Genomic DNA, 23,968 nt, shown 5'->3' with positions numbered 1-23,968 from the left:
TCTAGATCTTGTGTTGTATTTATACTGCTGAAAACAGAGCTCCATGTTTCACTAAAATCAATTGCTAATCCCCTACTATTGGGAAGGCTCTGAAAGCTGAGGCAAATACCATTAGAGCAATGTCATTGCCTGGTGTTGCAGCAAATGTGTTAGTTTGTCTGCCCAAACCTGCTGTCTAATCATTCCTGAATGAGCAGAGAAATCACCAGCTGTCAGGCCTGATGATCTAAAAAAAAAAAAAAAAAAAATTTAAAAGGTTTGCAAATGAATTGAAATGTATTTGTTTCTTTCCCCAAAAAAATATGCCACATTGGAGCCTACAAGTGAGTTACTATGCTATTTCTCATTGAAGAAAGCGTGTGTCTGTATATGTATTTCAAAAAAGAATAAAAATTGGGGTTTGCATTTCTGGTACATGGGATCTTCCTTACTCTTCGTCCACAACAGTATCTTCTTTATATACCATGTTGTGTATATGTGTAAGATATCCACTACAGAGATCTGAAACAGTCAAGAATTTTAAGAGTCTGTCCCTGTTAATTTTAACTTACGAGTCTTCTACTCCCAATTGCTTAAAATAAAAACAGAACATAACTACATATTTTTTAACTTCTAATTAAGCAATGCATGTGAAATTTTAGAAATCTTGAAAAAGTTATATCCGGCAGGTATTGAACTCAGTTTGTCAGAACAAAAATATTTCCTCATCTCTATTTTTAATATTAGATAGTTCCCAGGTAAAAGCAAGAGCTCTTTATGTTGTAAATATCAGTACTCGAGACTCTTACTTTTTTGCTGGGATGGAGATCTATATTTTTAGACCTGTGCCTCAAGATGTTGAGCTCTACTCTTATATAAAGAACTTTTAAATGAACATCTACAAAAAAGCACTAGAGGATAAAATGGATTTTTTTTAAACAACAAGCAGGCTTCATTAAAAGTTGAAGCTTTAAATTAAGGAACAGAATAGGAGCCAACTTGCATTCTTCCAGAGAGCCTCAAACCTCCTGTGATCCAACCCAGTAAATGTCCCTCTTTGTTTTATTCTTTCAACTCACGCTGCTCAGACTGAATCTTTTCCAATTAGCATTGCCTGTCCAGGTAAAAGATCCGTGGTATCTACTCCATTGCTTGGGCAGTTAGACTGGTGGGTTATAATCACAGGCCTGGTGATTTACAGATTTCTCTGTGTGTGGGAAAGTTACTGCTCAGTGAGCTGAGGTTTGAATTTACAGTACTGCTAGCTTATTTCACTTCCATTTTTAAATACAGTTGCGAACAAGCTCATTTGAAAGTGAACTTACAGTACTCAGAATAGGTTACCTGGCAAATTACTCAGCTATAAAGTCTAGCTTCAGTTTGTGAAAAGGGGTTGTTTTCGGTTTTTTTCAGTAGAAAAATATTTTTTTTCTTTTTGTTGAAACTTATTAATTGCAATTTATGCAATGTTTATAGTTTTATTCTATTAAGTTAACCCAGTCACCTTTGCTACTGTTATTAAGGTACATGAAAAAAGAGCCAATTAAAAAAAAAAAAAAAACAAAACTTTGGAAGTGCTATAGAGCAAAGGTGATGTACAGAAGCGAGGCCTACAGTATGATTCAGGTTAGCATTTTACCTGGGTTCTGTTCTAAATATGATGACAATTTGCCTTAAGCACAAATGATGTTGTTGCTTGCTCTTATGAGGTACACATCCTATAATTGTTTGACCTTTTTGCATTCTGCATATACTGCAACATTTTAGGTGTGTGTCTTTCTCATCAGCACTGTGGATATTGAGAAAAAACATCCTATTAAATGGAGCAAAAAAGTGGCTTACACAGTTAATGGAAACCCAGTAAAAGGCTAAGAGACGAGAGAGCAAGTAGCTCCATCAGAACGCAAAGCGAGTCCTATGGACCAGCTTGGATGGGAGCTGCCTTGAAGGAGTTTTTGGTTTCTTTGTGTGAAGACTGGTGGTTTTGTTGTGTCAGAAACCACCTATAATTATTTAATGCTACTAATTTCCTCCATGTTCTAGAAAGACAAAGCTGCCATGTACTTCTTAAAACACACAGACTTCTCGTTTAAGATTTCATTTGAAGCATTTCTTTGTCCTAATTCATCTGTAAATAGGGTGTTGTAATACTTGCTTACAGTCAACAGTAAGCTGCCAGTGCTTTCAGGTTCTTTAATGAAAGGCACCCTTGCTGCAAACTGATTTATGAATTTTAAGAAACTTCTGGGTGTGTTCTGTGACAGAGTTCGTGTTAGTTTGGCAGCCTATTGCCCTTGTAATATGAAGCTTCTAAATGTCGGATGTGGATTTCTAACAGACGTGCTTATTTTAGAGTTAACCTATGGCATCCAATTTTTTTCTTCTCTATCCCCTTTCCTTGTTAGACATGAATATTCCTGAACTCTTGGGAGCAGATAGCAATGCCAGTTAATGACTTCAAATATCCCAACTTGACAGGTAACTTTTTACTCCATCACTCATTGCTATTTCTACAAAATTGTAAGTTCGTTAATAAGGTGAACTCCAGGTCCAGTGATCAAAGGAATACAATTATACAACCAAGTGCAAAAAGTGGACTTTAGGGCTGCCTATTGACACATGCTTAAGTTGAGTAGCTAAAATGTTTTAAGCACTGTAGTTACCCCATCTTCCCACTAGATGACACTTTCACCAAAACACTTTAATCTCAATTCACATATTTTCTGATTCTTTCCTTTATCCCCTGTTGAGCTGTCATTTTGTGTTCCTTTTTCTTTGAAAGGATTCCTTGGATGCTGGATTATTGCGACTTCTCTGTTGTTCCCGAATATATTAGTGATGCTGTGGGACAGTGCCGTTCACAAGTGTTCTTTCCGTGATTGCGATGCCCTGTTCTTCAATCCTTGCCCTTTCCTAGTGGCATGATGGGCAATTGAAAGCTATGAAGATTTCAGAGCCTTAACAGGCGCACCACTTGACTTTGTCAATGTTCATCATATGTCAGTCTATTGTAATGCAAGTAATATTTAAAAAAAAAAACCTGTTGTAAAAGGTAAATGTAGTCTGTAACATCGTAAGTACCAATTACTCCAGAAATTAAAAAATCCACGCTAAACTATTATCGTGTAGATGCTTGTGCAGTAAGGGCCAAAGTCAGGGTCTTTAAAGAAACTTAGTAACCTGAATGGCTTAAATTCTGGAAGTGCCTAAATCCTCATAAATGTGCTATCCTGCAGAATTTTCAGGCCTGCACCTGGCATATCTGCTTCTTTGTACATTTCAGGGAATGTTGGATGTGTAAGTAAGATACTGTAGTAATGTGGAGAGGACAGCTTGAGTGAAGATGAGTGAAGCGTTAGGGAAAAAGATGGAGGCAGAGGGGAAAAGCACCCCCAGCTGGGACCAAGGGACTATCAACCTTAGCTTGGCGTACCTCGCTGTCAGGCAGGGAGGGGAACCGTTTCTATACAGGAGGAGACTCCTTGGATAGAGGGCAACAACCTGCTTTGGAGGTCAGCAATCAGGACGCATCAGTTGTTTAGACAGGCCATAAGCTGAGAGGCAAAACCTTTCTTTGAACCATACCTCTATTTCCTGTTTGTGCTCAGTCTCCCACGCCTCTTTCTTTAGGGTGGTGGCCCTGTTGCATGGACTACCTGAGTCCATGATGCAGAGCTTGGAAGGCAAGAGGGGTAAGAGTAGACTGAGTGCACCTAGAGAGCTAGTATGCTATGATTTTCTACCTTGTTCAAGATTCTTACTTTAGGCACTTGGGACTTGGGCTTGAGTGAGAGGACCAACCAGTCTGATAGCTGTGAGCTGGCAACAGCAATTGGATGGCTTTGCAAACACCGATAGGCAGGAACTTGGGTATTTGGGAGGCTTTGCTTTGGCGCTGGGTATCTATATAGTGATCCTGCAGAGACAGATAGGCACCAAAGCAGCTTCAGGGATCTAAGCCACCATACTTACTAAAGTCAGTGACTCACATCCATACAGAAAGTGTTCCTCTCCTGATTCAGGCCTTTATTACTATAAACTCTTAATTAAGTCTCTTTGAACCCACAGGTGCAGCCACTTACTGATGCTTATTTGTTTTCTTTTATTTGTCACAGGCTTTCATTTACCAAAATATTTTAGGCGGATGATTGAACTAGAGGTATTTGAGGGGATTTTAATCTATTCTTGGAAACTGTGATTGACTTTGGTACTTTTCTGTTCTGTTCTCTGGATGCTGGTATGGGCATACGTTTGTAGGCAGGTCTCCGATGGATGACTAGACCACTACCATTCCCATTTTACAGGTTGATTTAAAGTCGATTATGTGTTTATGGCTGCTAAATTATTTCTTATGGAATAGTATTGGTTTTAATTTTTCATTTTTCAATGAGTTGAAGTTTAATAGTCAAATGACAAATACTAAGAAAAAGAAAGTTTCAGATATGAGAAATGAATGAAATACTTAGGATTCACATATTTTTTCATGTCTGCCTACTGACTAGCTAAATATTTACAAATTTCAAATATGAACACGTTGAATATTATGTTATTGAATATTATTGTTATTGAATGTTTTTGTATATTATTGAATATTATGCATACTTTCATATGCATCAGTCATACAACTATTTTCACCACTCTCTTCCAAACCCATTGTTGATGTGCTGATTTTTTTCTTTGCTTTAATTTCTGTGAAGTTATTTTGTAATACCTGAGCTGTTAAGTTATGCTTACTAAGTTATTTCACTGTTAGTTAAGCTGTTTCTTTTTATGATTTCTTAAAGCACTGTCTAGAATCCAGGCTGTTATGCAAATCACTGAACTTCAGTCGTGTTATTTCTATATCAATGAATGATTTTTTCGTTTGGGGGTTTTTTGTTTGTTTGTTTAGTTTTAGTTGTCTGGGTTTTTTTTAATCCAAAGTAGAATAACTTGGAGGGATTCAAAGGATATCTTATGGACTAAAGCTTGGCATAGAGGCATAAGAGGGGTAGGAGGCAACTGTAGCAAATGTTCATTCTGGTTTTGGCAGAGGAAATTTCAATCCACCTCTCCCATTTGCAGGCCGATGTCCTCATCACTGAGAGTGCAGAGAGAACACTGTTGTAGTTGTTTTGTGTTTTGTTTTTTTTTTTTTAAATATGCCTGGAACCTAAATAAAATAATACATTTTTGTGTCAAAATATTTACGTGTTTTCTGTTCCCAGAAATTATTGGAAAAATCTCAAATGATTTTCATAATTTTGGGGGGAAGGGAGGTGGAGTAAGCTAAGAAGCCGCAAAACTGTGTGCTAGAACATAAATACACACAAAGTATAAATAAATTTTCTAATTTTTAGATTAAATTTTACTGCGAACTTCAAAAACATTTAATGCATGTCCTCCGTTTATTTTACGATTTTGCTGGGAAAGTTTGTAACTGTTCATTTTACTCTGACCTCCACTTGGAGGGAGTGCTATGCAGACTTTCTGAAAGCTGGGATTTCTGATTATATTATAATAAAAATGTCCACTGCTGATCATATTCAGAGAGTCTAAATTCAGGTTAAGTCTAGTGTTCTTGTTGTTTTCCTATAGGTGATTGAAGATGTCTAGCCAGAAGGGAACAGTAGGTGCTGGGATTTATGGGAACTTTAAATGGCTAAAAATAATGGCTTACACTGAAATGTGTTTAGATTCATCCTGGTCTTAAAAAAATTTTGAGACATGGCAAGATGTGGGACGTTGAGAGTACTATGCTATAGTGAGGTACCAAGATCTCTCCCTCCCTTCAGCTGCAGGACTCTCCCTAATAATGCTGGAAGTTAAAATGAATCATTTATGAGCATCAGTAGACACATGGGTGGGGCTTCTTTGTAAACTGGTATTTTGTTGATGCAATATGTGTGACAGCCTTTTAGTTCCGAATATAAATGTTACTGAGAGGAAATTAGGTTGGTTCACAGAGGAGATCAGCCAGACCTTGCAGTGCATCTTGCTGAGGAGCAGGTACCTCCACCAGTACTGTGCTTCAGATACTAGTACATGTAGAAGAAAAATGGAAGGTGAGTGTCTTGAAAGTTTACTATCATTTGACTCAGTACTGAAAGCAGAAATAATTAAACGGTCAGGTGTAAAGACAAAAAAAAATTGTACATATTGCTGTGTGGAATCAAGTCTAGGGATTATTTCTATGGTTTAGATTTTATTTGTGGACTTAGTGAGAAAGAAAAAAAAAAACAACTTTTGAAAAAAACTTTCCTTTTATAAAGGAAAAAGAGAGCTATGGAGAAGAATTGGTGAAACAACAGCCAATTCTGAGAATAAGAAAGAGCACTGAAAAGAATGCATTTTATTTCCAGTATAAACTGCAAAGTACTAGTTTTCAGTATTCTCATGCTAGAAGCAATTATTTCACAATGGATACCTGAAGCATTCTCTCTGGAATGAAGGAAAAATGTGAATTGATAGAGAAAACCCAGTGACTGGTATTGAAGGTCGGGTTTCTACCAGGGAGAGAAAACCCGTAAGAGGTGTGAAATTGATTAGCCTTTAGTATTTTCTCTGAGCTGCCTTTGTTTAAGAAGGCAATTGTTAGCTCCTTTGTGATCCAGTTGTGATAATTAACTCTGATAAGCAAACTGTGGGCTGACTTTAGAGAACTTCCTTGGGAAACATGTAATATCTCAACTCGCTGATGATCCGGTTCAGCTGGATTAATGAGTGGATGAAGTGTCATTGTCTTGGTTTATAAACGCCTCCAGAGGATGGGCAAGGATCTGTCAGGTTCTTACAGTGTTCTTGACCACAGGAATTCATCATGTGCGCTATAAGCACTTCTAATCCTTCCTGTTCAACCAGAACACTTTGTGTTATGGTTGACAACTCTCATTAAGATATGAGGTTTTCAGTTCAATTCTGTTACTCTTTCTTGTCAGCAGGTATGATGTGTTCATGAGCAATAATGATGTAATGCATTGCCATATATTTTGGTTGTTGTTGATAGTGTGTATGTTTTTAACATGGGTAATGCCCAGGTCTGCATTTATCTGCTGATCTTTGCTGAAGAGCTGAATGACCAATTCATTACCAAATTTAAATGGTTAGATGAAAAATGAAATTATTTTGGTTCAAGGAAACAAATCAGAAAAAGCTGCATGCTTTTTTTTTTTTTCCTTTCCTACCCACTGTCCCCTCCCAATTCATTTCAATTATGATTTACTTCAGGATGTGATCCTGGGAAGCTCCACTGGTTTGTGTTGAAAGTGTCCCGGTCCCATGGGCTTAGCTATGTGTCTTCTTTTATGTGGATACACCCTTGGTTCTGGATGGGAAAAATTAGTTTCCCCTAAATACCAACTCTGTATTCAACTTAGTGTGAACATAGTTAGAGAAGTTGCATTGTTTGGTTTGTCTGCAGGCTTAGCAGGACCAAACTTAACCCTTTAGAATTAAAATAATATACAAGACGTTGCAGTTCAGTAAGCCCCATTTCCAAAACTGCTGAGAATCTGTGGCTCCCATTGTCTTCAATTAGAGTGAAGCACTTTTGAAAATAAAAAGTTGTATGCAAATAAGTAAAAATGAGTGTTGCCACCCATCCTTCTGGCACCAGGATCATAATTACCCCTATGCAATGACTGATATCCAGGCAGGATGTCTAAGGGGGGATCAGCTAAGATTTTTGTCAAGCTAATCATAGCACTTGGGATAGGTTGTCAGCATTTTTTAAATGTCACAATTTGTGAATATTTCCTTCTCCATTAGGTTTCTCAAAGATGTCTGCAAACCTTTTGACTTTGGGAAATGCAGACTGAGACATTTGCATGAGTATTTAACAGTATTTACAATTTGAGGGGGACATTTATTCGTATCTATTTTTTTCATAACTCATTTGAGTGTCACTTAAGCTTTCAAACACCTACATTTGTTATCAAATCTTTTATTTATTCAATTTACTTTATTATTTTATTACTTGTATAAAAAACAACTCTCAACTGATAGCATGTGCAAAACGTTTGCTGTCTAGCTGTGGTTGAAAAGTAACTGTCTGTAGACAGCGTGTTTAATGTGAAGAGAATATTACAACGCAAAATCAATTTTTCAAGTAGAGATACTAATATCGTCCCTCAGCATCAGGTATTTATAAAGCCAGAAGGCACTATATGAAAGATGTGAAACTTGTAGCACAGCTTTATAAATCAAAGCATTATATAAGTTTCCACCTGCAAGCTAGGGAAGTGGTGAACTTGTAAGGATACTTTTATGGATGTATGTCTCAATCTCAGTGTTGCTGAATTTTGAACAAACTCTTGAATGAATTTTTCAAAACAGTTATCTCTGTCTTTCATCATTATCTCCTCTTTCATGTAATCTTGACCTCAGCCAATGATGGGAACTCGATTATCTGTTTTTTCCTTTGTGTTCCTTTCTCCCTCCTGCAGTCATTGAGCTGGGAGAAGTTGACCTAAATTGTCCTTCCAACTGCCAAATTCATAATACCCATTTCTTCGGAACTGACAGACAAATAATAAGGAGAGGGCAAGCCTTCAGCTTTTATGCTCGCTTCCAAAATCGGGAATGGGATGACTCCGTGGACCAGGCCGTTTTCACCGTGGAGACAGGTAGCCACTCCCAAACTCTGTGTAGTCTTTCCCAGTCCTTTGCTGGTAAGTAGTATTTCCCATAGTCTTCAGTGACAATTAGTATCTACTCATTCATCTTCTGTGTGAAGAGACTACCTTCACACATGTAAAGTTTTCTCACTCTGCTACAGAAGTGACAAGTGAAAAAAGAAATCCACCCTTGGGAGCTTTGCATTGCAAATAATGGCTAAGCAAATTACTTGCCTTTTACATGTGCTTTGTTTAATCTGACTGAAGTTGTATTTATTTTCCTGAAAAGGCCTCAGACCCTGCGAATCAAATGAGACGAAATGTACCTTCCCAATGGGCAGATGTCTAGATCAAACCTGCTGGAGTGCTTCCCACAAAATTCATCAGCCAAAATGCATCAATATCAGCGTGTTTCCTCCCTCCAACGCCTGCATTGGCCGTTATATTCTCAATATGCAAATCACTTCTTGTGGTCACACATATCAGCGATGTCTTGGAGATTTTTATGTCCTTTTTAACCCTTGGTGTGCAGGTAAGAATTCTAGTGATGATTAGATAGTTTTAAGAAAAACGCTGGTGATGAGTAAAAACGTAGAACATATTTATTACTTAGCTGGTAAGTAACAGATGGAATCACAGACATAATGAGAAACAGGGAGGGATTTTTTTTTTGTCATTTTTTATCTTTTCCTCCAAGTTCAAGACTGTCTCAAGCCAGTGTTTTGATTTGATTTCTTAATGGTAGTAGGGATGGAGTGTAATTTTTTCCCCCCACTTTTACAATGGCTTGACAAGACAAGAAGCAATGGGCACAAACTGAAATACAGGAGGTTTCCTCTGATCAGGAAACACTTTTTTACTGTGAGGGTGACTGAGCACTGGCACAGGTTGCCCAGAGAGGTTGTGGATTCTCCATCTTTGAAGACATTCAAAAGCCATCTGGACATGGTCTTGAGCAATTGGCTCCAGGTGTCCCTACTTGAGCAGGGGGGTTTAGACCAGATGACCTCCAGAAGTCCCTTCCAACCCCAACAATTCTGTGATTCTGTGAATTCTGTGGTATCACCATGGAATAATATAGTACAAATACAAATTAAATTCTGTAGATCTGGTTCTGGTAGCAAGCGATTCTGGAGCCTGTAGGACCTTGCCAAAATCATTACATGGCAAATATTCACATTGTCTGTGCTTTTGATTTGATCAAAGTCAGATACCCAACAAGTGCACAGTGTTTGACACCTAGAACAGCTTAGTGTGAAGATAAATTGCAAGCTCTGTAATTCAGGTGTACTACAGCAGGGAGAGGCTTGATAAAGATAATATCTAGCTGTAAGTCGAAATTAATGGTTTGTGAATATTTAAAGAGCCCACACCCTTGAACATGTTTAAAAGTATAAATCAAAAATAGGTAGGAAAAGAAAGAGGGATCCAGTGAAGCAGAAGATACAGAAGTGTTAGAGATGTACATATTGTCTGACTGATATCTCTGCACCTTTTCCAGATGACCCTGTATATATGGACAATCAGGCCCATAGAGAAGAATATGTTCTGAATGAACATGGGATACTGTATGAAGGAGTTCACAAGCATATTACCTCTCGACCATGGCACTTTGGACAGGTACTTTTTGAAGACTTGTTTAGAAGTAGATGTCATCCATATACGGATAAATGAAGCATTATCCATATTTTTTCAGAAATGCGTTCTATGTTAGGGAGTGCGAAAGGTTTTTAGGTCCAGTCCAGACTATGCATGCACAAAATAAAATGTTTGAGAATCTCACTGTAGCCCAAACAATTGGAAGGAAGTTTTCTGTAATAAAATTAAGGAAACTGCAGAATTTTCTTAGAAAAGGTGAAACAGAATATTGTGCTTCTGAAGGAAAATTATTCCGTTGGTCAAACATAAGCAAAAATGACATGTTTTTCCCTTTGGTTTTCCTTCAGGCAGATAGACAAAACCATGCAGACCACTAGAAGCTGTGCTTGATAGGGAAGGAAAAAAAAAAAAAAAGGGCAGGGGAAGAGAGAGGGTAGCTCGTATACATGAAAAAGACTGGATTATTGACAAGAAAGGAACTTTATCAATGTCAGAATACCATGATGCCTGTGTTAACTTCTCTTTCCTCAGTTTGAAGATGGGATTCTGGATATCTGCTTGAAGATACTAGACATGGGTGCGAGTTACCATCACGGCTCTGATCGCGACCATTGTTGGCGCAATGATCCTGTACATGTCAGCATGGTGGTAAATCACATGGTAAGACCTCTAGTGGTGTGTCACCTCTGAATAGATTGGGTCACGCTTCATTATATAGCAGAAGGACAAATTGCTCTGTAATCTAACACAGTACGAGTAGCAGGGGAAATCCTTTCTGTGCTCAGATTCACAGGAAAAACTAACTTGTAACACTAATCTCTGATGATTTTGTGATATGCTTACGATGTGAAGACATGGTCAGCTATTTGAAAAGGTTATTTTTCTTTTCTCTTTCTAGATAAGCAGCCATACCACTAACAGTATCATGAAGATTCCAGAAAACAATGATTACCTGAAAGGAACAAAACCATTTTCCTGGAATGGAAGTGTCCCTATTCTTCAGCAGTGGTACAACGGCAGATGCAGGCCTGTCAGATATGGGTACTGTGGGTCTCTTGCTTCAGTAATGTGCACAGGTATGATATTTCAGTCTGCCCTTACCTAGTTATCCAAAAAGGAAGAGAGAAAACCAGGATCAAAAACCTCTGACCCTAAAACCCACTGGAAGAATATTACATAAGCATTTTACTAGAAAAGAAATGGAATATTTTCCTCTTGTTATGATATGGCATGGCTCCTAACATAGTGTTTATTATCAACCTGTTGCTTTCCTATACAGCATGAAGAGCAAGAAGAAAAGCAATACTGTCTTTTCTGTGACCTTTTTACCACGCAGCTATCAATACTTCAGCTTTTATTAAAACACAGAGCAAGTGCAGCATCGTGGAGCCAAAATTTATCCTTTGGGTGAAGTTTGAAGGATGAGAAAAAACACTAAGTTATGAACAGGAAGAAGACCTCTAGCAATGTCTCCTCCAAAACATAAAAGCAGCAGGCTACTATGTTCTTTTACTGCAGAGGATGAGATAATAGTGAACTAAACTCTACAGACAAAAGATTTGAGTTCCAACTTCATACCATTTATTTACTGAACCTGCTTCTACATTGAAGAAAAATAAATTGATATTCCCTAGATGAATCTATGAAAGTCTACGCTGTTTACAAAAAAAAATTAAGGTGTTTTATTAATCCAGGATCAGGTGCATTGTTTCTGAACTTATAACAGATTGGGGTTTTTTTGTTTGTTTTGTTTTGTTTTTAAACTGGAAGAATAACAAGCCATTCCTTTCTGCTAGGCTCTTTTCAGACTACTTTTCAACCACTAAAAAGTTTTGAAGACAGAATCACTGCATCCCAAATATTGCCTCCTATCCATTGTGTTTATGTAATTGCAAAGTAGACTATAGGAGACTTATTTATATAATAAGTGAAGGATTTGCTTGATTAATTACAATTTATAATGACTCATGAATATTTTTTTTCCTTATAGTAATGAGATGTTTGGGAATCCCAAGCCGTGTTGTCACGAACTTCTGTTTTCCATGCTCAATTGAGAATCCCCTTGGTATCAATGAGATCTTTGACTGTACTGGAAAAAACCTGTGTGGTAAAGACAAGCTATGGTAAATAAGAAATAAACAAGCTCTTTTGGTTTTGTCAAAAATTAAATGATAGAAAGACTAGTATAAATCTAGCAGATCAGTGAATATCTATCTTTGGTGTGGCAAGACTGTTCAGTTTCCTAATAATGCATTTCAAAAACATGAAGTTACTGAAGAGGCAGTCTGCTCAATCTACATTTTCAAAAAAAAAAGAAAAAAAAAAACAACACTTGTGAGAATCGATGCTACCTGCTTATACTTCTCAGTTGAAAGAATAAGGCCATCAATCTTAGTAGCTGTAAAAACATTAAGTAGTTCATGAAATGGAAGGGAAAATTTATCACAAATTAGGAGTATATCTTCAGTCATAATCACTTGGTTGATAATTATGTTGTCTTCCTGAGGTTCCTTATCATGGATGGCTTCATTCTTGTAAACCTTTCAATTCATGTTCATATAACTGTGACATTATCACTCATCATAGCAGAATTTTGCGTTTTCACCCTTGGCCTGTACATTCATAGTTTCACTGCACCAGAATTTTGTTTGTGTGCAAGTCTTACCTGTGAGAGCTTTTAATGAATTTTCTGCCCTTTCACATGTCAAAAAGATGAGGTCAAACTGAAATAGTAAGGGAATGAGGATCTTTGATTTTAGCACAAAAGACTTAAGGGTTTATTCTTTGTTAAACCATTAAAAAGAAGACTAAGACAGTGTGTGATTTTCCTCTAAAGAACCAGGAGGAAAATGTTAAGAAAATAAACTAGTTAAACAAAAGAACTGTGTTGACATGTTATCAACTAAAAAAAAGGGCTATAGGAAGAATGTTTTGCAATCAGGTCTTCAGGGTCCTGGAACAAATTTCCAGTCTGAGTGATATAAAGCAAAACAAACAACTCCTGTCCCCAAACATCATTAACAGTATTAAGACAGAGAGTCTTCAGTTGATTAAAAGGTTCTCTCTGGCATGGTTTTCCTCCATCGTAAGGCATTGAACTTGATGATCTGAGAGGTGTCTTTAATCCTATATTCCTGCACCCTACAGGCGATATCACTGCTGGAATGAATCTTGGATGGCTCGCAGAGACATAAATCAATGCTGTGGTGATTGGCAGTGTTTAGATCCGACACCTTTGGAAACGGGCAGAGGTAACAAGTTTACTAAAACCGTAATTGTTTTCCTCAGCTTATGTTGCTGAGTTTCTCTACTACTCAGGTTATAACCTATTATAACATTTTTGTTGTCTGGCTTAGGTTCAGCTTGCAGCGGTCCTACATGGGTTCGAAGCATCAGAGAAGGGGAACTGGACTTGGACTATGATGGTCATCATATGTTTTCTCGAGTAAATTCAAACTATGTTGGCTGGCTTTCCCAAAATAATACCAAAAAAACAAAATTTTTCTGTGACGCTTGGCCATGTGGACAACATCTAATCACCAAGAGTGTGGGTAGTGAGCAATTCGAAGATATCACTGGGGCTTACAAGTATGAACTAGGTATGATGAAAAGTCATTAAATGGGTTAGAGGAAATTTTAAATGCTAATCATATAAGATTATCAGTGTAATCTGTCCTGTGTTAAAATGAGTAGAACAACCTGAAGTTGTCTTTTTTTGAGAAAGAGGAAGATGCCTTTCTGTTCAAAGATCTTGATTCTTGAACTTCTAAACATATTTAGATGATTCAAAGAAAACACACCGTAATTACATCCATTTAGGACAGGATAGGATATTTCAGTTGGAAAGGACCTACAATGATCATCTAGTCCAACTGCCTGACCACTTCAGGGCTGACAAAAAGTTAAAGCATGTTATTAAGGGCATTGTCCAAATGTCTCTTAAACACTGACAGGCTTGGGGCATCGACCACCTCTCTAGGAAGCCTGTTCCAGTGTTTGACCACCCTCTCGGTAAAGAAATGTCCAGTCTAAACCTCCCCTGGTGCAGCTTTGAACCATTCCCACGCGTCCTATCACTGGATCCCAGGGAAAAGAGATCAGCACCTCCCTCTCCACTTCCCCTCCTCAGGAAGCTGTAGAGAGCAGTGAGGTCGCCCTTCAGCCTCCTCTTCTCCAAACTAGACAAACCCAAAGTCCTTAGCCACTCCTCACAGGACATGCCTTCCAGCCCTTTTAATACCACTATTAGTATGTACATGTTTTGGTCTCCCCTGTACAGTCGTTTAAAATATTAGCAGACTTCAGTTAATCTAAAAAACCCTATATTCTTTTAAACCCAGGATTAACTTCTTACTTCTTGTTTCTTGTACCAGGTCTGTCAGAAAATATGCTTACTTACTAAATTCATGTATTATTAGGATATTTTGTTGTTCTTACTTTGAGCTACTGATTACTGATTTTCATCTTCCAGTAGTAGGGAGGAGTTCAACCAGCAAAATTGCCCAAAGGAATGAAGAGTGGATCACAGTTGATTGTAAAACCGCAAGCTCTGGGGTTTTTTGTTTTTTTTTTTTGAGCAGGAACAAAAAAGAAAACAACTGATAGTTTCTTTGTTTGAATGGTGTATTTTGCCTTTTGAGAGACATGGTAGCATTTCATATTCACCCTAACCCTTATAAAGAGTTATATTTTGAGTTTTGCACTAACTATACATTTTGAGATTTACATGAACATTTTTAAATTTAACTAATAAAAGTCAAATAAATTTTTTGAATGTTTTTCTGAGATATTTATTTTCTTATATGCATTCAGACTACCGTATCTTGTGTTTCATTATCTGGTGGATTTGTTCTACACCCAGTCACTACATGAGGTTTCAGGAAGGATGAGGAAGAAATTTAATTATCTTTATTATTTGGGTAAATATGACTTTTTGTGCTTCCAGCAAATTCATTTTCATGTATCTTCTTCAACAGGTTCTGTGAAAAACAAAGAAGCCTATTACCGGGCTTACAGAAGAATTCACCCAGGGTACTGCAATGCTTCCAACTGTCATATTGAGAGAGAGTTATCATCTCTGAAAAACCCATTTTTGAGTGACTCTGGTATTAACATGAGGTTAAAGATGGCTAACTGCCCAATGTATGGTGAAGATGTCCAACTGCACTGGCTGCTTGAAAATTTGCATAGTGAAAACAAAAACCTGAGGTTTAATTTGTGCGCACAAATAATAACCTACAGTGGTTGCCCAATGGATCAATTTTGGAAAGACACTGTGAATGTCACATTGGGTCCAAGGGAAGGTAAGAAGGTGAATTTGTCTAATACCCTTTTGTCCACTGTTCTTTTCAGGAGATAGTTTGTTTTTTAGGATTAGTGGAGACTTCCTAATAGTGGTGGGAAGTGAAATGAATACAATGTTAAATATTGATAGCTGAATTCACTTTAGGGTGATTACTCAAAAATCAACACAATGTCAATACTGCATGTATAGTGACAGGTAAATCGTAGTCTTTCTTTAATTTCTCAAGCCTTAGAGATTCTTATGATCATTTAAAAACTTGTTTCCGCTAAAAGTTCAATTCTGGATTCTATATTCAATACAAAGATAAAGTTGCAGCTGTCTATCAGAAAAGCAATTTGTTTCCTTTGGCCAGAAGGAATGTAATGTTTTACATTAGCCAGTGTAAAACACTTGTTTTGAGCACTAAAGTAATTATTTCTAGATACACCATATGCTGGGAAGTGCAAAGATGTATCAGAACATAAACACTTGTTTTCATGGTTAATCCCTTTAATTAAAACTTCATTATCAGACAAAATTTCATACCTGATATTAACATTCTGTTTTACAAAGCTTTAATTTGCCTATATTTGAATTATTGCTTTACGAATTACACTGGAATGAAAGTTTCCAAATTTTTTAATAATAATAATAATAATAATAATAATAATAATAATACACCAACCTCCTTGTAAATGCACTGATATAGTTATATTAACTGGAAACTATGAAGCTGTTTGTTGAAAGTAGCAATGTATCACCCTAAGCCAGGAAAAATCATGTCTGTTTTCAAAGATGCTGTGATAACTTAATATTTAATTAAGCGATTGTAAATGCCAGTTAAACTTTAGGAGGAAGGAAAGTGGAAATATTAGCCAAAAAATCAGAAAAAAATAATTAAAATACATTTGTTTTACAGTGAAAAAAATTCCACTGTGTATATCATATAGTCAATATGGACCTTATCTCTGTGATCACAACATTATGAAAGTAGTTGCTGTCTCAGACCCAGAGTGTGGAGAAGTTCTGATGGTGAGCAGGGATATTGTGATCAACAGGCCACCTGTTATTGTAAAGGTAAAGAACTTTAATTATGGGATTTGTGATCTAAGGAACAGACTTAGGGACTCCTGTTGGCCACTTCCTAGGTACAATGCCGATAAACTTGAAATTCTTTTTTTCTTTTCTTTTTATTGTGTGGTGGGTTTTTTTTTGTTTTTTTTTTTTTAGTTTAGCAAGATCAGTGTGATTTTAAATGTATAACATTTGACATAACTCTTAACTAGAGTGATGTATAAAGATCACAGAAGTAAATCAGAAAGAAACGTGTATGAATAATCCTTTTTTAATTTTTTTTTCTTATGTTTATTTACTTCATTGTTAATTTTGTAAGGGTTACAAAACATAAAATGTGTTTGTTTATTTTCTGACTAGCTACTGAGCCAGCCGAGGCTGAAAGTACCATGTACTGCAGAGATCTCCTTCTGCAATCCTCTCCAGGAAGATATGAAGAACTGCGTAATGACGTTAGAAGGCTGTGGTTTATTCAAAGAGCCGATGACCATTGAGTAAGATCATCAATTATTTAAATGGGGATAATATTGGGGGCTGACTAAGGTGTGCTAGATCAGAGCAGGTTTTGAGGAAGACAATAGTTCTGATATTTTTGGTGTTTAGGACCTGAACAGGACTTTTTGCCCCTTATTACTTTGAGACTTCATTAAAAGCCTCACTCCTCTTGAAACTGATGGATCATTTAAAGCTGGCAAGATATGCTGCTGCTTAATTTTTCTCAAGATTTAATTTAAGTGTGTGTTTCAAATTTCTGTCTGAAAGGGAATGCACTCTTTTCTTTACAAGAAATTCTAGCTGGGTCCCCTATACCTTATAATCCTATTGAGTTTATAATAGAATTCCTCTAAATATTCATGAACTGGCACCACATACATGAACAATTAGAAAACGACAGTAAGAAATAGCAATATGCATTCTAAGCTCATAACACGTTAATCACAGGAAGCTGGAAACTTCCAGGATGCTATAATATCCTAGGAAAAGTGGCTGTTCATTAATATGCATTGCTGTTCTTCATGACAAGGAGAACTGACAGAAATATGACTAGTTTTGAGGGGAAGCTATTAGGAATTGTTCTCGCTGAATAATAATGAACTTGATTCCACAAAGCTGCCCAATCCAACTTAGACTACTGGAAATGGGAAGCAGTAAATACATCTTTGAGGCAGAAGGGTGTTACATTTTTTGAAGAATTCAAGAGAGGATCATGAATGAGTTTCCAGTTCCAATTACAGAACTGACTATGGGAGTTTTCCAGATCTTTTGGGACAGAAGTTGTTACCATGCTTTTCACAACACAGAATGTGTTTTTTTGGAGGAAGGCAAGAATAACAAAGTTGCCATAGCAGTTTTTCTCTGAAAACATGTCATAGCAAATCAAACTTAATCGTGTGCGCTCATCTTGTGCCGCTTCAAGTCTCTGAGCTACCCATGGTCCTAATTCTTTTCCTTCTCTTGGTCCAGTTTGGGAACGCTGGCATCCAACCAACAGGCACGGACCATTGTGGAGTTCACACCTTACAGGCTTGGCAGCCACCGGCTCCTGGCCAACTTCGGATGCCACAAGTTTGCCTACTGCAAGGGATGCACCAAGGCCGAAGTGTGTTGCCCTGCAGGGCAGAACGGCACCCTGCCCGTCAGCCAGAACGGGTCACTCCCAGTGTGTGAGAATGGCTCCCTCCCCGTGAACAGCTCTGGGCCTGTACCCGTGGCAGACCCTGCGTTCAACTCCATGTGTGAATATATATGTATACCGGTGTGCAACCCAAACTGCAGTGCAGGGGGCCAGCCTGTGTACGACTTCGTGTACCTCCCTGCGGGCCATCCCTTATGCAACTCCATCTGCAACCAAGGCTTCAATCCAAGCGTCAATACTGGTTTTGACCTGGGATGTGATCCTGGCTTCCGTGTCATATGTGAGACCGTGCCTCCTGCTACGTGCGCCCCGATGCCTCCGTCCATGTACGGCTCCATGCCTGCCCCAACATCCAACCCCATGTGCCCCCCTATGCCTCACGTGATGTTTGAGACGGGTCCTGCTCCTGTGCACCAGCCTGGAGGTGGGGGGGGGCCAATGTCCTACTCTGTCTCTGTCCCTGCGAATAATGCGGTGAGTGCCCTGCTGACCCACTTCATGGCTGGCTCCAGTCCCACTACGGCAACCCAGGCAGTCCCTACCCACACGTCTGCTCCACCATCCCACCCTGTGTGCTCTCCGGTAGCCCACGCTGTTGGCAGTCCAATGCCACCACCAGCTCCCCTTTCAGTGCCTGCTGCCTCCATCTCGCATGTTGTCTGCGGCTCTGCGCCTTCTACCACCACCCAGCCTCCATGTGGCCCAATGGCCACCCTGCCCTCCCAACCCCTGAGCACCACGGTAGCCCACGGTGTGTGTTCCCCAAGCCCCTGCCCAGCGGCTTCCCCGGTGCCCCACTCTGCCACCCGTAGCGCCACCCCAGCAGGGCTGCAGATAGGGAGTGCCCCGGCTCCGGCCCCCCGCCCCGTGGGACCCCCGGCAGCCCACTCGCTGTGCTCCCCGGCCCCCCGCCCCGTGGGACCCCCTGCGGCCCACTCGCTCTGCTCCCCCACCTCTGTCTCGCTGGGGACCGCGGGGGCCCGCCCCTCCAGCTCGCCCACCGCTCGCGCCGAGGACTCGTCGGCAGCCTGCCTCCCGTGCCCCCCAGCCCCACACCCCCTGGCAGCTGCCACAGCCCGCTCCCTCTGTGCCCCCACCTCTCGCTCGGTCTCCCGTGTCACGGGCACCCCAGGGTCTCGCTCGGTGTGTGGGCCTCAGTGGGGCCCCTCCTGCGACACCACCACTCGCTCCGGCTCCCACTCCACATGGGCTACTGCCTCCCGCTCAGCGTGGAGCCCTGCAGGGCGCTCAGGCTACTCCCCCTTGTCCCGCACTGCCTATGGCATGCTCACGCGCCCTCCGTACAGCTCCTTGTCCCGCTCCTCCTACAACACCTTGTCCCGCTCTGCCTACACCACCCTACCCCGTTCCACCTCTCCCTCTGCCTATGCCACCCTGTCCCGCTCTGGGTCACGCCCCTCCGGCAGCACCCTGCCCCGTGCAGGGTCCCTCACACCCTGGAGCCCCGGGAGGAGCACTCTCACCTACTTCAAACGCAAATACCTGTAATGGAGAGTAACCTGGTGAAAAGCCAAAGCCAGTGAATTAAAGCCCATGTGCAGACACTGAAAGGGGTTAGAAATAGAGTGATGGAGAGCAGCGTGCGTAGTCCTGAGTATTTATCCACACATTTGAGATGTGCCAGAAAGCAGGCTGCTAGCCGACTGCTGAGGGATGCATTTGATGTAACACTCGCATGTCTTGAGATACGGTACGGTGGAAGTGACAAATGAACGTGCTCCCCATGGAGCCATCATGACAATAGTTGCACAGTGCAGGTAATTGGACTTACTTGCTCAGTCAAACTGTTTTATAAATTATGTGCTTTCATTCTCTCTTCTCTTGATTTCTTGCAACGCCTATTTCTCAGATCTCCCTGGGCCACAATACTCGTAGCAAATCTCTCCCCCTGCATGAAATGTGCTGTCCTTGGGACGCTGCAAAGAGGTGGCAGCAGACCTGCCTTACATCTTGCCTAACAGACATTGGGCCCCTGAGTCCCGGTATTGTTGTGGCTCAAGTCAGTCCTGCATGCACTCATATTTCCTTAGTTATGAGGCAATGAAAACTGTGGGGGTCATGGAGTAACTAAATCGTTACAAATCAACTGAAGAGTTTAAAAAAAAAAAAAAAAGGCGATTACAATAAATTTAATATTACTACTCTTGACGTATTACAGTTCCAGTATCAGAAATCCAAAGGTCAGATTAGAAAGACTGCAAAACTCAATGAACGATTAATATCAATTTACTGGCTTTCACAACTGCATGTTTTTCATGTAGCATATTCAAAAAATTTACTCATCTATATTGCATGCATTTAGGTTCATGGGAAAAGCTCTAATTCCAAGGCTGTGCTTTTTTGATTCAATATAGCTAGGAAACTTCTGTCACCAGACCTGCAGTAGAGAAGGAAGTATGACGTTATCCTTTCTTTCCACCGCTCAGCCCTCCCAACTGAAAGGTTAAGAAAGTGAATGAAAATGTATTATGTCTTCTTCAGATAATTGGTACTGTTTCAATGCTAACATTCTCCCAGTGTTTTAGGAATCAAAATCATATGTTGTCATAATGGAACTGTCCCCAAATTTTGGATTTGTTCACAAGAATTTGGGATTTACTGACAACACCTCCCATCCCTCCATTATTTTCCTCTAGTGTTCCATTATTTTTAGTAGCAAATGTTAGTGGGGTTTTGTGGTAAGAGAATTTTGCTGGTGCTGCAGAATCTTCAGTCATGTAGCAATAGTATTTCAGTAGTATCACTGTAGTTCACACCCCTATGCTCTGTGATGAGATTAAGTAACCTTCCGGGGATTTTGAAAAGGTGTGGTGTCAGATGGTAGCTATGAACATGCTAACACTATCAACTGCGTAGTAATTCTAAGTATGGTAGAAAAAATATTTGCCTGCATATTGTAGTAGAGTGGTCATAACTCAGTGACTTGTTTTTTACGCAGTTTCTATAGTCTCTGTTACGTATTTGCTGAGAATTTCTTTGCCAGACTGACAATAAAAATAGAAATTTAAAAAACACCTGTAATTCTGTTGTTTTGGGTTTGTGGTTTGGGTGTTTTGTGTTTTTTTTTTTCTTTTTGTAATACCTCTTCAAAAGTGGGGAATAAGTCTCTCCAGATGCACTGGAATGTGAAATCTTCCTTCCACTCCATATCTGTTTCTGTTATATTCTCTTCCCTTCCCTAAAGTCTGAAACCAAGGTTTCAAAACAAGATCTGAAGTTAAGGGAAATCTATAGATTTCCTACTATACCTGAAATACTCAGTTTGGTATTAGAGGAAAAATTCAGCCATCCTCTTTGCTCACAATAAAGCTTTCCACTTGCAGATGCTGCATGAGTTTTTCCTTTGCTTTCATGGCCTGCAAAACTCGCAATCCACAGAAATGCCAAAATGAACAAATCTTTGGGTGGCAGAGGAAGAGATACAAAAGATACCAACACTATCTACTTAAGAAAAAATGTGGGTTTTTTTGAGAAAGTGTTAATAGTATGTGGCACCTACATCATTACCAAGTAACATTTCAGATTTCTTTTCCCAGTAGTGGTTTGACTTCTCTGATTTTCCTCATTTCTGAGAAGGAGCCTGATTCCATATTTCAGAAACTCCAAAGATTTGGTCCCAACCTATTAATGTCACTGGAGTTGTCAAGAGCGTGTGCAAACTTTACTCCCCACTCTTCTTGCCGTATATGCTGAATACACATTGCTTTTTAAAACTGTAACAAGTACATTATAATTAGAGCCATAGAGGATAACAGAAATCCTTTAAAGTTCAAAATTATTCTAATACTAAAGAAATTATCTTGAGTGAGTTGTTGTCGCGTACATCCTAGTAATAACAGACAGTAGGTTGTAGTCTCCTAGCAAAGTCCATTTTACAGCCTCATATTCATTTGGGAGGGGGGAACCCTAAATTAAAAAAAAACAAAACAAAATGAATAACAACAAAAAACCACACCAAACAACAGGATTTAAATTATCTCTTCCTTAAATGTTCATGAGTGAAAGGCTCCAACCGATGTTTTATAAGGTATCTCCTATCACGGGAGGCATGGTTTAAATTTCCACAAAATTTCTGTTCTGTTTTGTTTTGTTGTGGGTTGGTTTGTTCGTGTTTCGTTTTGTTTTGTTTTTTTTTCCCAAAACTGACATGTTTGGCTGTCTCAAATGCAATTTCTTGAAGTAGAACCCCCAAGAAATTAAATGTTTCTTTTTGCCTAGTGTATTTAACACATTGAAGATTAACAGTATTCTGTAATGAGGTGTGATACATAAAGAAGTCTATTTTAGAGAATGGGAGGCCAACTCAAACATGACAGTTGTTATCATCAGGTGTTGAATACAGTACTATCATATTTATGTGTTCAGGAATACATTTCTAATTTTAATCTACGTTTAGACATGTATTTTATTTAAGTGAGGGAAATATATTAACTTGTTTCTAGGCCAGTGAAGGTGAAAAAAGGCAATTTCTCATGCATTATTATAGTTACCCTTTCTATGATTTAACATAATAAATGGGAGTACTGGCATTTATTTTTGTGTGCAACTAAAATAAGGTTGTATTTCTTTTAAAGATGAAGAAGAACCTAGTATGTGATAATTTTCAGTTCTCATCCCTAACAGTTCATTAGACCGTTACAAATCTTTTTTTAGATGAGAAGTTATGAAGATTTAGCTGCAAGTTAACTGTTTTAAACTTTAAATGCTTGAGGTTTGTGCTTCTTTGGACATTTGCTGGTGACGTACCATAAAATGCCTGAGTGAAATGTGATTTATTTTTATATATTCCATTACCTGCAAGAAAAATATTGAAATGTGTAACTCAATGAACCAATTTCCTACCAAGCATTAGTTATAAAGCTACATTAAATTTGATATATTGTATCAGACAAGAAGATTAAATTAGGGAAACTATGTTCATTTTACTTAGTGTTAAAACCAAACAAAATCTTTTGGAACGTGCTATGAAGTGTATAAAAATAAAGAAATGAAATAGGCTGACCAGGAAAACATATGAAAATATTCAAAATGCAAAAGACAACAAGGATTTCTTTTTTTGTTATGCAGCAATTTTATGTCATCTGTTGTACATTTCCATTATATCTGAATTTTCAAAACTCCATTTCTTCATACTGCATTTGCAGAAGTGTTTTTATAAGGGAAAGTCTATATTTGTAGAAGGAAATCCTATTCAAGTATTTTACAGGCATCCCAGCTCTTTCTTCCTTTTGATGTCTTAGATGGGAGGAATTTCTTCCACGCCTTTGTATATTCTTCCTGGATGATCTTGTTCCAGCTTTTACATTCTTTCTCTTTGAACTGCGAGGTATGTTATGTGCACATCTGCTCATCTGTACTGGGTAATTTTCTGACTCTCTGACTAACACCAGAATAAAAGTTTTGTGCAGGAGACTGAAAACAGAAAGTGTTCCCGGCCCAAGGATCAAATACAGTGTACGTGCACAGCTGAGCCCTCATTACTATTCTGTTGCTTGTTTATAGTAATAATTAAGTCTGCTACCACATTAATTTGGATTTTAAATCTATTTGTTTCAGATATACTAACTGGCCACACCTGTTTAACTTTTCAACTAACCATATTTTTTTTCCTGTTCTTCTCTCCTGAGAAAAGTTGCCATTGATGCTGCATTAGCTATTTGAGCAACCTCTACTTTTTTGTATGTTCACTTCCAGCCATCATACATCTGAACTGCATGTGTGTTTTCTCCACGAGGCATGTTTAGTGCAGGCTATCTATCAGTGCTACAGGGTTTGGATAAA

The 23,968-nt window shown here is 38.9% G+C and overlaps 2 protein-coding genes across 3 annotated transcripts in view; both read left to right on the top strand.

The window, feature by feature from the left end:
- TMX3 (thioredoxin related transmembrane protein 3) overlaps window positions 1-4,632 on the top strand; it is a 52,726-nt gene extending 48,094 nt beyond the window's left edge. Inside the window, exons 16-17 of one of the 2 annotated variants that reach the window (XR_012994632.1) lie at window positions 2,385-2,457; window positions 2,762-4,632. Coding sequence is in view for 1 of the 2 variants with exons in the window: in XM_076330057.1 (XP_076186172.1) it covers window positions 2,385-2,390 (6 nt within the window). In the remaining variant the exon portion in view is untranslated. Of the gene's footprint in view, window positions 1-2,384; window positions 2,474-2,761 lie in introns of those variants that run through there. The other variant, XM_076330057.1, reaches the window with a different exon arrangement.
- A 1,202-nt stretch (window positions 4,633-5,834) lies between these two features.
- Window positions 5,835-21,210, top strand: LOC143156483 (protein-glutamine gamma-glutamyltransferase 5-like). Its single transcript, XM_076330054.1, has 13 exons — window positions 5,835-6,023; window positions 8,403-8,582; window positions 8,863-9,105; window positions 10,075-10,193; window positions 10,704-10,832; window positions 11,071-11,248; window positions 12,163-12,295; window positions 13,320-13,423; window positions 13,529-13,771; window positions 15,149-15,475; window positions 16,376-16,533; window positions 16,891-17,024; window positions 17,995-21,210. Exons 1-13 carry the CDS (start codon window positions 5,861-5,863, stop codon window positions 19,673-19,675), a joined length of 3,792 nt encoding a protein of 1,263 aa, XP_076186169.1. The 5' UTR covers window positions 5,835-5,860; the 3' UTR covers window positions 19,676-21,210.
- The last annotated feature ends 2,758 nt before the right edge of the window (window positions 21,211-23,968 follow it).

The sequence above is a fragment of the Aptenodytes patagonicus genome, chromosome 2, assembly GCF_965638725.1.
Source record: "Aptenodytes patagonicus chromosome 2, bAptPat1.pri.cur, whole genome shotgun sequence".
In the NCBI taxonomy this organism is placed as follows: Eukaryota; Metazoa; Chordata; class Aves; order Sphenisciformes; family Spheniscidae; genus Aptenodytes; species Aptenodytes patagonicus.
This window is presented reverse-complemented; position numbering and strand designations above follow the sequence as displayed.